The 15,920-nt window shown below is 41.4% G+C and overlaps 1 protein-coding gene across 1 annotated transcript in view; it reads right to left on the minus strand.

The window, feature by feature from the left end:
* The window catches only part of adamtsl5 (ADAMTS like 5), a 63,087-nt gene that overhangs the window by 24,377 nt on the left and 22,790 nt on the right, over nt 1-15,920 (minus strand). Inside the window, exon 2 of the mRNA XM_085276927.1 lies at nt 12,806-12,881. Within this exon, the coding sequence (XP_085133053.1) occupies nt 12,806-12,881 (76 nt within the window). The remainder of the gene's footprint in view (nt 1-12,805; nt 12,882-15,920) is intronic.

Below are 15,920 nucleotides of genomic sequence, written 5' to 3' on the forward strand. Positions count from 1 at the left end.
CAATTCATGATGAGAAAGTAAAATAAATGTACATTGTAGATTCAGTCCAAATGGTTCTCATGTTTCCTTCTGTTTCAAACGCATAACATAGGAACGTGTTGGGGGGCTGAAAGCGTAACATACCGACGATTTGTCACATGGCATCAGATGTTACGCGTTTGGAGTGAGAACGTGTTGCTTATGCATGAGTATGTTTCTTAGTAAAAGCATCATATAGATTTAAATCAAATATTAATTTAATGATCTGGCTCTAATTTAACAGTTGCACCAGGTTATGTGGCAAACAAGATGATTATTACAACCTCAGCGTGCTACTCTTCACTGTCATAACATTTTAAATGGTGTCAGTATTGCAACAAAACAACACATTTACTGAGTTTTACTGCAACAACAACAAAAATGGATGTTCACAAATGAAACAGAAAACTCTTTGTATGCAGCTGATGTTGCACCACGTCTGTGTCGGTTCATCCAGGTCCTGGTTTAAGTTTAAGGAGCAAGAAATCCAACAGACTTCTTTAGGTTCCGTGAAGACGTTTCACCTCTCATCCAAAAGGGAGTCTTCTTCACTTCTAAAACCAAAGAGTGGCAATGTGATGAGGCTCATGATTAATCTGAACTAGGTTTTAAATACTGCGGACATTTGGTTTACGTGACAAAAAGAAAACAATAATGGATTGACCTCCCCAGAGCTTGAACCTCAAGCAAAGAAGATCTTTCGACTGTCCTTCAAGAAGCCTGGTGAAGAAACAAGAAGAAAGCCTGCCTACACCAGTGCAGGCTGTGTTGAAGAACAAAGCTTTCCTGCTCATGAGAAAATGTCAAACTCTGGTTTGGCTGTTATTAAGATAAACTTTAGTGGAAAAAGGAGCCAGGCTACTAAACAAAGGCTGATACGTGTGTAAACCAAGATCACTGATGTTAATTCAATTATGGTCTATAATGTTTGTTTAAAATAATACTGACATTATTTCCTAGTTTTAGTTATGTAACTAAATGAAAAAATAAATCATCTACTGTCACGGCTAGCAGGGCAAGCCGTGTGAGTTTTAATAGAGGACCCAAGATGCAGGCAGCTTCAGATGCAAGTGAGCTTTATTAATAAGGATGGACACACAAACCGGAATGTAGCAGGCACAAAACAAAACCTAAGAGAAACCTAAACTGGGAAAACTAACACAACTAACCTGAAACCAGAACAACCGCAGGGAGACTCGGGGAAGCAACAAAGAGGAACCAGCAACAGGCAGGAGAACACACAGGGCTTTAATACTCACAGGACTAATTATGGGATGGGAGAGAGGAGGGGAACACACCTGGGAGAAGTCAGGGCTAACGAGACACAGACATAAAGCTGAGAACACTCACATGTGACAGAGACCTTCAGAATAAAACAGGAAACTCACAGACACAGAACCAGACAAGGCATTGAACTTAACAGACAGATTCACGAGCAGACAGTGTGACACCATGGACAGACAGAAGGAACACAGAGAAGTGGGAGCAAGTAGGCTCAGAACAGAAACCTAACAAATGACAAACCTTACCGAAAGACATAACCAGAATAAACAAGAACATAGAACAATATAAGGAAACACAAAACACTGAGTTGTCAGACTCAGGATCATAACATCTACAAGCTGAGTTGTAATTAATATTAGCAAGAAAGGTTCAATTCGATCCAATTTTATTTATATAGCGCCAAATCACAACAACAGTCGCCTCAAGGTGCTTTATACTGTAAGGTCAACCCTACAATAATACATACAGAGAAAAACCCCAGCCCTCTGGGCTAACACCATCACTGCTTCCTTGACTACAGTAGCTTCCTGGGCTAACACCATCACTGCTTCCTTGGCTACAGCAGCTCCCTGGGCTTACAATTCAATTTACAAGTCACCCTAGCTTTACTGTACGGAAGGCGTCCCTCAGTGTTCAATTCTAGGCCCCCTGTTATTTTCACTTTATGTAAATGACCTGCCCAATGTGTGCAAAAATGATTATGTATGTTGATGATACGGTAATTTTTACACAAGCCAAAACTGCTGATGATGCTTTCATTGGCATTACATGATCTACAAAAATGGCAGAATGACTCATGCCTGTGCCTTAATGTTAAAAAGACCATATCGATGTTTTTTAGTAAACCTATAACAACCGTGGCTGCAGTAAAAGTTCGCCTGGGTGCACAAGAACTAATTAATGTTGAGGAATTTAAGTATTTGGGAGTGCTACTAGACTTTTAAATTATCCTTTAAAAACACGTTAAAAAAAATAGTGAAAACTGTAAATGTTAATATACAGAACTTTAGACATATCCACACATCATTTACAGACACGGCAGCGATTACATTCCTGCACTCTATGATACTGGCTCATATTGAATACTGTATTACTATATGAGCTTTGCTGCTATTGGGCCAATCGAAGTGTGCTACAAAAGAGCATTGAAAATATTAGATAAAAAAAACCTTTTTCATATCACCATTGTTAAATTTTAGATAAATACAAGTTTCTAAATTTTACTAATTTCAAATTATTCAAATCTGCCTGTCTAGTATACAAAGTTGTACATGGTCTGACGCCTCCACCAATGAGTGATTTTTATTAAACAAAAGTCTAGCAGTGTTGCCGGGTCTCGACTGACTCGAGCCACTGTGAGAGGTGATTGTGAACTGACATTTAGACGGAGCACCTGTTCACAGATGCTCTGTCATATCAGGGAGTGAGCTTCTGGAATAGTCTTCCACTGTCGGTGAGGGAAAGTCTCCCCATGTTTAAGAATCACTTAAAAGGGCAGCTGAGGGACACAAACATGTGACCATGTTTAATAATCATGCTTTATATTGGACGTGAAAAAGAGTTAGTGTATTACAAAAAGGGAAACAACTATTAGTATAATGGGTCAGTGCAATATCAGGACAGTCAGGGCATGTGCAATACTGGGGTTTGTGCAATATAATTGATGTGTTTCCGTTATTGTTCTCTATATTGTCCTCTGTGTCCACTCTTCTTGTCATTGTCTGTTCTAATATAATGTGATCACTGTTTTTGTCCTTGTCACATGATCTGTAAATAGTGTCTCTGTATGTTTTTACTAACATGTGTGTAACACCAACCTGCCAGAGGGTCTGCAGATGGAAATTAGCCAAAGGCTATAATCTGGCATATTTACATCTGTTTAAATGTTCATTAATATGTTGCCCCGCTTTCTAAATAAAATAGATAAAAATAAAATAAGAAGCAGTCAGTGAATCATGGGAAGCAGCCTAAGCCTATTTCAGCATGTCAAAAGGTGGATTCAGGGTCACCTGATCCACCTCTATCAAAAAGGTTTATCCGAACTCCCATTCTACCTTTAAATGACGCAGGATGGCCTGCATTATGAGAGCAAAGTGCTCTGTTGGGGTGATACGGTACTGTGAGGTCTTTAAGACTCGATAGGGACGGATTATTCAGGACCTTGTATGAGAGGATTTTAAACTTAATTCTGGGTTTAACAGGGAGCCAGTAGCAGGTTAGGTCTGCACTGTAAATATGTTGACAGAAATATAAAAACAAAGTTAGAGGATATAATGAGCTGAAAACAATGCAACCCTTCAAAATGAACAACAGATCAGCAGTGACTGTGAAAACTGCTTCATGTAGCTGCACAGTCAGGAGATAAACTGTGATTTAGCCATTTCATGTTTCCTGACTGCAGTACATGACGAACAGTTTCACCTTGGGGTTACATCAATCCTGTTTTTCAAAGTGTGACAGCCACTTTACAAAAGATAAAATTCATCATGTAAGAACTGTTATTAAAAGCCGTCTGAATCCCCCGAGCTCAACATTAAATGGCTTTTGGTATCCATAAATCAACATGTTAAAACTCCCACATCTAAAACTTCAAAACAAATCCTCTGTACTTTGAACGTCTGGCATTTACGTGTGTGGAGAAAAAGCGACAAAGTGTCTCATAATAAAAAATTAAAAAAAATGGTTAGATGCAAACACACCCTCATACAACGTTACACACAAAGCTGAGAGTGACCTTTGCTATAACTGTCCAGCATTACTATGGCAGGGTCACCTGAGGTCACTGTCATTAGCATCAGCGCCAGCCAAATTAGCCTTGATAACAGCTGTCAATGGGTCGGACTAGCTTTCTAATTAACTAAGTTGACCTATGACCTTTACAATGTCCCCATCTCTCCTCCACCATTCACACCAAACAGAGAAAAAAGTGTCTTCTTTGCACAAAGCAAACTGCATAAAGAAAGAGAGACGGAGTAAAGAGTCTACGTCTCTCTAGCCAGCGTGCAGGTAAACTGCCACAGTGTAACGTTGTTCGACTGTTCGCCTGTCTGACCTGGCATAACTGTTTCCATTCTGTAAGCTGGATGGACAAAGGGTCTTTTCTCCAGGGTCGATACACACTCATATAGAGGGGAGTCTGATGTGTCATTTGTATAAAATATACCTGCAAAGAATGACACTTGTGCTCCAAATAAAGCAGGAAAGCATTAATTAAGATAATTACTGTAGTTTGTGGTCAGATCAAAAGGAAGACATTATTCCTGATTCAGTGTTTTAATCTGTGTAAAGTTGTGTAAAAGTTGAAGCTCTCTAGTTAAAAATGTGAGTTTTGTGCCCGAGAAACAAATCCTAATCTGCAAATTTAACATGCAGCTTTGGGAGTCAGGGGTGAAGATTTGAACTATTCTGTTGTTCAAGTCTCAGGTAAATATTTCAAGCATCTGATCTGTGTGATTATAGAGTTGATGTTGTTATGTTAGTATATTTGTCCACAGTTTTCCTCCTTTTCTTTTTTTTGTTTTTTTTTTGCCTGTCCCGTTTGGCTCTTTTGCCATCAGAATTGTTGTCTAAAGGCAAAGAAAGATGCCCAACAGATTTACTTTACCAAATTGACCATCCCAGCCTTGTAATGGTCCATTTGATTCACCTTTTATTGTTTATTTTATTTTCACTTACTGAATACGGGACAGACTTGACTGGGGGAAAGAAGGGGAGAAAGAAAGAGGGAAAGAGAAACAGCTGAGAAGAGGGACGGGGGAGAAGGGCAAAAAACAAAAACCAACAGAATAAGCAGAGAAAAAAAATGCATATATCGATCACCTGGATCACCAGTTGAGAAAGAAAAAAGAAAACGAGAGTAATAGAATAAACAACATCACAATGATATATGCGAATATGACAGTAAATACTAAATGTTAAACATTATTGTGCAGCACATAAGATCAACAGCACACAGTGTGCTTTGAGGTAGGAGCCAAAAAGGGTGTAGTTTGTGGGTGTGATCACCCGTGTGTACACCTGTGAGCATGGAAGCGCTTGTTTTTTGTTTTTTAAAAGGTTCCTTCATGTAATAATCTGCTAGAGGGTGTGGGGGGGGGGGCCACAGCCCCGTCCTCCAGGGCATGAAGCAGGTATGGAGGAGATCAAAACTCCAGACATCCAGAGGCCCCCAGAACACAAGAGACCAAGGAAGACCAACAGAGGGGCAGCCGCGCCGCTGTCCCAGAAAGAGCTGAGGAGAGTCCCAGATGAGGGCTCACTCAGCAGCCGCGGAGCAGAAGCCAGGGGGAGTTGCAGTGACGCGCCCGTGAGCTCCGCCGGCAGCCAGCTGTGCCTGAGTGACCGAGCCCCCGGCCTCTCGGCCGGGGGCACCCCACCTCCGAAGTGGCCCGAGCGAGCCCCAGGCTCCAGGCCCCGATAAGCGGCTGCCAAGGAGTGAGCCGGTGTGTACCTGGACGCCCATCCCCGGACACAAAGAACCACCAACGCACCGATGTCTGAGGGAGTCCGCCACTGGCAGGGGAAGTGGTGGTGGGGGGAGATAGGCCTCCAAACCTTGGAGGGCCTGAGATGTCCCCAGAGAGGTGGCGCCTGACACCCAACCTGACATATAGACACAGACATACAGGCACACACAGATACAAACATCCATTCCCACCCTCATGCTCTCATATGCACTTACTCCACACTCAACCAACGTGGAGACAGACATAAAGAGACGCTGTACACACGATCACACTCCCCAAGCGTACTCTACAAACCGGGTCTAGGTACCCTTGCCCCTGGAGGGGGAACTGCACCCAGACCCAGGTGGTGTTACCCTTTTCCCTGCGGTGGGGGGAGGCAGACCGCCCCGACTCCGCAGCAGCAGGAAGGCCCCACACTCCAGACCGCAGTCGGACGGCCAACTCCCCCTCCTCACAGTTTTCCTCCTTTTATTTCATTTGCACTTTGTAATTTTTTTTATCAGTCATGAATTCATTTAACAGTTTCGGTGTTAAGAGACGAATGATTGTTTTTTGTGGTGATGAATGCAATTTTTTTTTTTATTAATCACTAAATATCGGTAGCAGTTGTAAGCATATGATTTCACGTAGCATAGATGTTTTTGATAATTATGAGAGCTGCAGTATCTAGAAACACTTAAAGACACGTAAACAACCTGCAGATACTGGCGTCCACACAGCTGGGGGCGCTGCAGTAAGGCTTACACAGTAACTGAAATGGCTGTTTCTTTGCAGCCATAAACCAAAGTTCCCAGTGAGAACAAAGAAACGCAGAAGCATCACAGCCCTATAAAAGTGAAGCAATAACATCTGTACATGCTGTTCTCTGAATCCAAGGGGAAATACACCAAGCCTGTGGCGGGGTTACACCATGTCCAAGTCTGGTGTATTTCATGTTCTGTTTTTGCCGTGGCCACCCGAGACGCTGCCAGCACAGCTGCAACAATGACCGAGAGCAAAAGATGTTTCAGCAGTGTAAACAACTCTGAAACAAGGATTGAAAATAATGTGTTACTAGTCTTTTTGAAATGACACAACTGTAACACGAAAATGAAGAATGAAGAATGGATCCATTGGTCTGTTTGAGGTGTCACAGCAGCTGGGAGGGGGGGGCAGTGTCTGAGTGTGGTTATTCCAGTCAGCCCTCGGGGAAGGTTGGATGGTTGTCTGCTTGACCTCAAGACAAATAGCGATGAAAGATGCGGTAAGATGGGAAAAGGTGGCATAGCAGCGACAAACACAACAGAATAGGAGACAATGAGGATGCTGGCTTGGAGCAGCGCTCCTCTGCTCAAGACAAAATCCCATCAGAGGACAAACACCCTGCAAGAAAAAGCCAATCGGCTCAATCGCTGTGACTAGTCTATGGTCTGTGATTGGTTTATTATCTAAATGAGCTGGATTTTCCTCTTTGGGACCTGAAAGTTGGGATTTTTCTTCCTCACAAATGGCCTTAATCACAATATTTAACTCTGAACTGTAAGAAAAAGAAGGCATGAAGACAGGATAACGTGGGGGCGGCTTTGGGATATGGCTTTAGGCGCTGGCAGGTTTCACATGCAAATAAAACACGATGCCATTTGTTAAAACACTCTCTTCCATTCTTGCAAAACTCAACACATACGTCATCCAACTTTCAGTGAATTCCTTAAAATCTGTGGGAATACAGGGCTCTAGACTGACTTTTTGCCACAGTTGCACTGGTGCACCTAAATTTTTTTTCTTAGGTGCACCAGCACAAAAGTTAGGCGCACCCAAATTTTTCAACCGCATCGCTTAACACTGTAGTTTTACCTGTGCACTTTTTGGGGGGGGAAATTTCTGTCTATACAGACAATATTGATTTGTAAATGATTAACTAACAATCTTGTGCTTGTACAAAGTGCTTTGTCTACAATATTGCCAAAGAGTGCCAATGTTAAACGTAATCATCACATCGGTCTCCTCTGACGACCTGTTTGCTGCTGCCTGCCGCTGAAAGGCAGTGGGGACACTTGGGCAGTGCATTTATGACGACATATAATGTGTTCTCTGGACACACTGTGCTTTTTCAGTGCTCAGAGGTTAATGGGTTCATGTCAGAGCTGGCTATGAATGTCAGACGGATCAGGCCTTAACAAAAAAGTTATCAATCGTTCTTTTCATCTTTTCTCATTACCCACAGCTACATCCACCTCTCAGGCCTAGGCTGCTCACCAGGGCTGGGTATCATCACTGATTTCTATAATCCATTCGATTCGATTCACAAAGTCCCAATTCGATTCAATTTTGCCTCAGAGAGTCAGAAATATTATAATTCTGATCATTGATCAGCACTGACACTTGTGAGACTTTATCAGAGATGTGAACATCACAGCAGAGGCCTTTGTGTCAAAGTAACGGAGGATAAAACTCAGAAAAACATGAAGCAGATTTTCCTGGCCTGGCTTTTTATAGCAGATAAACTTAAAAATATTCTGCATTTTGCATAATTTTAAAAAGTTTAAATGTCTTCAGTATTGAACAGCAGAAATCAGTCTTTCTTGTCCGACGTGGTTAAGTAAACAAAACAAAACAAAAAAAACAGCGGTCGACAGCGCCGTAAACAACGGTAGACTGATGGGTAATAAGCAAATGAATAATGCAGAAAACAGATTTGAGATGGGAAACTGTTCTTGAAGTACACAGAGAGAGAGAAAGAGAGAGAGAGCTGTGCATGAAGTGTGATTTTTATCGTGGTGGAAGCAAAACAGCAAAAGTAAGAGGGAATTAATGGTGATGTTTATCAAATGTGAAGCGTGGTTTGCTGCTGGTTCAGTGAATTTTGGTCGTGTACCTGCTCTCATTTACTGTTTGGTGGTTGTTGAAATAGTTTTATGAGCTTTAACCTGAGATTCTGGTGTTTCTGGTAAAATAAGTTTATATTTAAATGTCGATTCAGGATTTAATGAATCGATATCGCTTTATTCAAGCTACTCACCTCTCTCTATCCGCCTGCACTTTCAAACGTACACATGAAGGACTACGGGAATATCTGGACCATGACCAATCAGAGAGGCCCCGCCCCTGACTGTCTCTGATTGATTTAGACCACGATAGGGGCATAATGTGTGTCTTTTAGAGTTGCGGAGGTTTTTTTTGTTTGTTTGTTTGGTTTTTTTTGTTACTCAAAAAGTTGGTCGCACCGGTGCGACCTAAGATTTTTTTTTTAGTTGCACCATTGAAAAATTTGGTCGCATTTGCAACTAAATTGGTCGCACTCTAGAGCCCTGGAATACAATTTATGGAGCGCTATAACAGGAAAATTGTCATAGTAAGATCAAAGATATTTAAAATACACCAAAAAAGATAAATATTATAATGATTTTTCATTAATAAGGAGAATACCAACAGTATACATCAGTGGATGATTCAATAACAAGTAACAGAGAAAATAAATCACCAGTAGTGCCATTTTGTTTAACTTTTAGCCTCTCCTAGGTCACTCTTTCATTTTTTACAGCACACTTATTAACCATTGATTTACTGATCAATGTCTCCATTCTTGATTCATGTGTCTCATTACCATCAAGCTGTCTCCTCTGGGGCTTAAACATTAGGTCAATGTAGAATTGGTACAAAAAGTCCTTCAGTTTCTACTAGAGCATGAGCGAGTTGTTATTTTTTTAACAGCCATCTTGAAACTGAAGTCGGGGTTGTAGCTGCTTTTAATGACAGGTGTCTCAAACTAGGCAGCTACAGCTGATCGGTGTTGGTGCTTTCTGGAAGATATTATTACAAATAATCCATCCTGCTGCAAGGTAGAGTTGTTGGTTAGCGTACTAACCAAGCTTGCTACCTTGAGCTGAGCTAATATGTTAGCCCTCCAGCCTCTGGCCACTCCAAAACACAATCTGTCCAAAGCTATGAAGAGTTTAAAACTAATGTGTGACCTTTTCATCAAGGTCGCTATGTTTATCTTTTATATACAGTCTATAATTAGCACCAGAACATTTGTTGGCTTGAGAGCGAGCGATTTTTGTTAGCTGTTAGCAGCTATACAAAAAAAGTGAATTCTTAGCTAAACTATGGAGGTGTCCAAATTCGTAGACTCCGCCAAATATGGTCGACAAATGCGTCCTCATTTTCCCCAGAATATCCCAGAATTCATTGTACGGCCCAGCCAATTCCAGTTTCCAATAATGGCGGACGCTACTTAGTTGTTACTCTTATTACTCTTTCACTTTTAAGATATTTTCAGGCGAGAATGTAGCTGTGTAAAGTTCAAATATCTGCTTGGTTTATCACAATGTCACATATTTGCAAAAGTGCTCCGACATTTTAGGAGACGTCTGTTACCCACCAGCTCGATAGCTCGCCGGGAGCTCGAGGGTCACTAGAGCCGCTGAGAATGGCAAACTCCCGACACATGGTTTTCAGACCCCCACAGTCTTTCGCTACTCAGGTTAAACGTGATATATAAGTCACTTAATAACTTAAAAATGTTATTGTTTGTTTTTATTTCAATGTTTTATTTGTTCCTGAGTAAATCGGTTTGGCTGAGATTAAAGTTCTAGTTTTCACACAGCTAAATAAACATCAAACAGAAAACTGATTAAACAGAAGTGTGAGATGGTCGAGAGTTTACTCCTGTGTCCTGTTATATTTTAGATAGAAAGGAGCAGACAGCTAAACTCCACCGAGACAGCTGGTGACGCAAATCTGAAGGCTGGACCGTCCAATTTCACAGCCGCTCACTTCTGGCCTACCCGGCCCACGTGGACCGCTAAGGCCGGGTCCTCAGGAGGATACAGCCTATGAATTTGAACACCCCTTAAGCAGTGGCGGAGCGGTGGGGTGGGGTGGCTTGCTGGGCTTAAGCCCGGGTTGTTTTTTCAGAAGCCTGGGGTCTTTTGGAGTGTAATTTTTTCATAGTTAGATGCCTGGCTGACAACTGTATAAAACAAAAACTACACACAGTATTCGAAGCACATAGTGCACACTTTGGGAATTTATGACTGTGCGTAAATCCCCCCTAATATTGGTATGATCCGAGCTCAGACACTGAGCGAGGGGGCGGGGGCAGCTGCTGTCTGCGAGTGCGCTGTTGGAGAAGCGCAGGGAGGCAGACAGAGGAGAACTGACGTTTGACCAGGTACCAAAGCAAATCATTCGTACTGTACAAATAATGTAAATATGACGGTGAATCACAAAAGATTGATATCAAACTGATCACTTGACCCATATTACGTTACTTTCTCTTCCCGTGAATCAACAAACGGCGAAATGAAAAGCGGAACAACAACAATGCTGTTTCTTTAGAGAGTCTCAGCTTACATGTGTGTTTATTTCATATTTTCAGTTGTTACCCTCCACGGCTAAATAAATCGGTTTCAGTAATGCACTGATATACAAGAATGGACATAAGGAGCTTCTTTCAAAGAAAAAACTCAGGTAGATGTTATTTTATATATTATGCTTTGTATGTTGTTCAGTATATTTCTATGCAAAACAAGAGGAACTTCAACACACAGCAGTACATTCACAGCTGAAACCAGATATTTACATACACTTTATGGAAAACACAAGAACATGTTTTTACTGTACAACATCAATTTAGAGTAAACTTGTTTTGTTTTGGATAAATAAATATTGAAATATCTTTTGAATTAGTTAAATGTCAGAATAAAGAGAGACAGAGCTTCTATTTTTATCACTTTCATCAAATTTAGGAGTACATGTACACTAAGTTTATTGTTCATTAATAAGAAAACTGCAGACGATTCCATTCTGAGCTGAAGAAGCTTCTGATTGGTTAGTAGAGTCCATGTGAGTAAACTGGTGGCACAGCTGTGGATGCATATAAGGCAAAACACAGAGCCTGTTTCTGTGACATGGGAAAATTAAGAGATGTCAACCAAAACACCAGGAACAGAACTGTGGAGCTCCATAAGTGTGGCTCAGTTTGAATACAATTTGGTGCCATTTGCAATTAAGAAATACAGACAGTTTCTCTCTTTACTCTTAAAGTTAACAAATATGTTTTTATATTTATCAATCTAAAAAAAATAAACATTTAGTCTGATTTGATGTTACAATTAAAAAAGTGTTTTTATCTGAAGAGTATTTAAACATCTGGTTTCCACTGTATATTTTATGATGTTGTTGTTTGAGAGAGAGAGAGAGAGAGAGAGAGAGAGAGAGAGAGAGAGAGAGAGAGAGAGAGAGAGAGAGAGAGAACAAGAGCAGGTGAGACACATGTTAGTCAAATGGTTGTTTACCGAAAGTATCACCGTTAGGTTTGTTATTTTTCAAATTCTATATTTATTAAGTTTTGCAGGCTTGTTTGCACAACACTGCTAAATAATTATATAAACGTTTCTGAATCTAAATAGTGGACTTTGGTAGAATTAAAAAATAAGTGTAGTGCAGGTCTATGATGATTTTTAGTGCTACTATCATCTAGTTCTGATTACGATTCTGTTTTGGTTAAATCCTAAGTAGTCCTGATTTTGAACTGTTGTAGTCCTGTTTTAATTCCGGATCAGTTCTGGGTCTGGTTGAATTGGGGTTTAGTCTGTGTGTCTTGATACAGCCCCGACTTTGTTCTGCCTCGCTGCTTAATTATAAAAATAGTTTAAGGTGTCCTGCATATGTGAAATATATTTTTTTTTTCTTATATGAAGTCATTCTCTTTTGAACAAAACTCAAAACAGAGCCTATTAATCCCCCCCCCCCATCCCACATGCATACTACCCTTTAGGGCTAAGCCCCAGGTGTATCAAATGTCTGCCTCCGCCTCTGCCCTTAAGACTGATGATTTGACTGAAAAGCTAATGTTTCAGTGTATCTGCTGTTTGCCACTACATCATAAAAGTATGAAAATGAAAACGATGGTTAATCCCAGCCTCAGTTTGGTTAAGCTTAAGAACCAAACTCATGACAACTCAGTACAGCTTAGGAAGCTTCCACAGAGTCACGTCATTTAAAAAGGAGCCTTGGCTGACGAGCTTGTGCTGATGTGGGTGGGTTGGGCTTACACTCTGCGGTGAGGACAGGGACACGGGAAGGACCAGCAGCAGGACAAAGGTCAGGGCCTGGCAAAGAGTCAGCTTCCTAGAGACAAAGAGAGAAACAAACCCCGTCAGTCGCTTGGTGACGTCGCCCTTTGCTGTTTCACACATCAGATACACATGAATGAAGAGCTGCAGAAGTAAAGATGTACATGTTGTTGCAAACATGTTTGAGCAGGAGACAGAGAAGACAAAAGAGGATAGAGGAAGAAAAGGCACTGCTGACACTTCAAACAGACGAGGTCTTTAGGTCAGTGATAATATACACAAATAAGCTGCCATACTACCCTGAACCCCTGAGGGCAGCAGCCAAGGTCAGGAATGTCCCCCGATTCAGTAAGTATCATTCGTTCCCCCCACCCTACTCCCCCAACTCACCCCCACAGTATCATATTAACTCCCACAGATTCTGAGAGGTGGTGACTGCCCGCCTTGCTGTCCCACCACTCCCCTCGCCTTACCTCCCACTCAGCTGCTGACCTTTAGCATCAAATAATCCACATGAAACCTTTTCTTTTCTCTGCTGGCATCAACTCACTGTACATTCAATTTTAGCCTTAACAGATAATTTTGTTGATGATGGATTTCTTGAATATATCAGGTACTAATAAGGCTGAACTAAATATGTTCAGATGACCTGTTTGCTTGAATAGATCAAGTCTTTCTGAAGGTGGCAAGTCGTAATTCAAGAATTGGCGCTGACCAAGTTAGAATTCAGACAAAGATGGTGACAGAACTGACATTGATGCTTGTTTTTTGTAGTTTCTTTTTTTGCAGTCTTTGATCATTTTATTTGGCACAGATACAAACATTTTGTTTTTTAAACCCTTTTATCTCACACTGTCTGACTTTGTCTGACTCAGTCGTCAGTACAGCAACCTGCTCAAGCATGAAGGTACACTGTTTGACAAAACTGTACTGACTCAAAGTCGACTTATGTACTTTTCTGGATTATTCAACCATATCCCCCAGCCTGTCTTCATCCACTTTAAGCACTTTTAGGACTTCTAAGAATTACATCTTGAACTTAATTCGACATAAACAAGAGCAACAGTGACATCCTTTTAGGGTGAAAATAAGTAAATTGGAATTTATTTCAGATTGTTTCTAAATTGTAATGTAATATTAACGTGAAATGTAATATTTGAACCCAGGATTTCCACTAGAGATTATTTTAATCTTCTGAATGATTTTGTAATGAACAACCCACAGATGTGAAATGTAGTGACCAGATGTGCAAAGCTTGATCAGACTTACATTTAGTAAATGATGCTGACCTTACAAATCTGAAAATGACAGGTTTAACCACTGAATAAATGAATATATTTTTAATTCAAAAGCAATTCTAGGTAACTGCAGTAACACCACTGTGAGGCGGTGAGATTCTACCAGATAAAGTCTCTGTTGAGCTTCACGGTGACTGTGTTTTCTGCCTCATCTCTTTCCTTACCTCCAGGTTAAACTCAACAATGACACATCCATCCTCTGATTCACCAAAGGATGACTGCTTTCTTCTGAGAAGTCTCAGTGATTCTGGGAAAAGCTCTTTGATTGCTTCCTTGCGCTGCTTTGTAGACAGTCACAGTGTGTCATACTTTTGAGTGTTTTGTGATGGAACATTTTTATTTTCATTAAGACAAGTCGACAAAATAAAAATGCCAGACAGATTTCATTTGTGAACGGCAACTCAATATCCTCCATTTCTTTACTTGTGCCCTCTCCCCCCACATCTCAGCTCATCTAGCTCTCTCCCCTGATCATAAACACTGAGCTGCTCTAAAGCTTTTGGAGTTGGCTGTTGGCTCAGTCCCAGGTCAGTAGGTTGCCCTGTCCAATTAAATGATACACATCTCGCTACATCTCCCTCACACTTGGCTGGGCAGCCCTTCCCTTCGGAGACTCGGCTGCTGTCCTGGCCTTACATGGGAGAATTCTTATCAGAGGAAAAGAGAAGGTCGCAGTGACCGAAAGAGGAGAACATTAATCACAATTAAAGGAAGAGGCCGTCACAATTTTATATACATTTCCACTGTGTGCACAGCTTAAGAGCCACTAGATTTGCAAGTTTGGTGTTTTTAACATCAAATCATACACTTGTACTATCCATTCGTCCATCTATTCGCTTCCGCTTATCCTTTTCAGGGTCGCGGGGGGCGCTGGAGCCTATCCCAGCTGTCATAGGGCGAGAGGCAGGGTACACCCTGGACAGGTCGCCAGTCTGTCGCAGGGCCAACACACAAGGACAGACAACCATTCACACTCACTCGCACATTCACACCTAGTGGCAATTTGGATTATCCAATTAACCTATCCCCACAAGCTGCATGTCTTTGGACGGTGGGAGGAAGCCGGAGTACCTGGAGAGAACCCACGCAAACACGGGGAGAACATGCAAACTCCACACAGAAAGACCCTGGCCTGATGGTGGAATTGAACTCAGGACCTTCTTGCTGTGCGGCAACAGTGCTAACCACCGTGCCGGCTTGTACACTGGTACTGAACAATATTAAATCCATATTAGTCATTGTTTGTATGTGACACGCCACATCACACAGAAACATCCACATGGAAAGCAAAACAAGGCTTTCTTTTGTTTGTTTTTTAACTGCTCTGTTAAGCCAAATTGTGGATGGATTATCTCAGTTGTTCTCCTGACTGAAGTTTGGTCCGTTTACAGCATCCTGCCATGATTTACATTTGTCCCTGACCTGAAAGTTTGGACCTGGAAACGGCTAATGATTTTAGATTTAAAGACCAGATACTGCATGGAAACACACTTCCTCTAACCGTGCCAATAAAGCACAGTCACCAATACTTCTTTACCACAACAACCTGTGTGGTCAGTGAGGACACTGGAAATAAATTTTGATTCGTTTTGTCACTACTACCCCTGCATGCTTATGCCAGTGACATGTAATGAGCATGTATTGATTTTAGGTAGCTATCTAACATTAACTGATAAGCTCTTTTCAATGCTTAGTACTTTAGTTAGTACTTTTGCACCAGCACGATAAGCCCCAAAGAGCTATTAGCCAGAAACTTGGCGTGTCTCAACATGGTGTGAGTGTGTCTTTCAGGGACA

The sequence above is a fragment of the Mchenga conophoros genome, linkage group LG1, assembly GCF_057382185.1.
Source record: "Mchenga conophoros isolate Kocher_MC1m ecotype Shallow Benthic linkage group LG1, M_conophoros_male_GT1.1, whole genome shotgun sequence".
NCBI lineage: Eukaryota > Metazoa > Chordata > Actinopteri > Cichliformes > Cichlidae > Mchenga > Mchenga conophoros.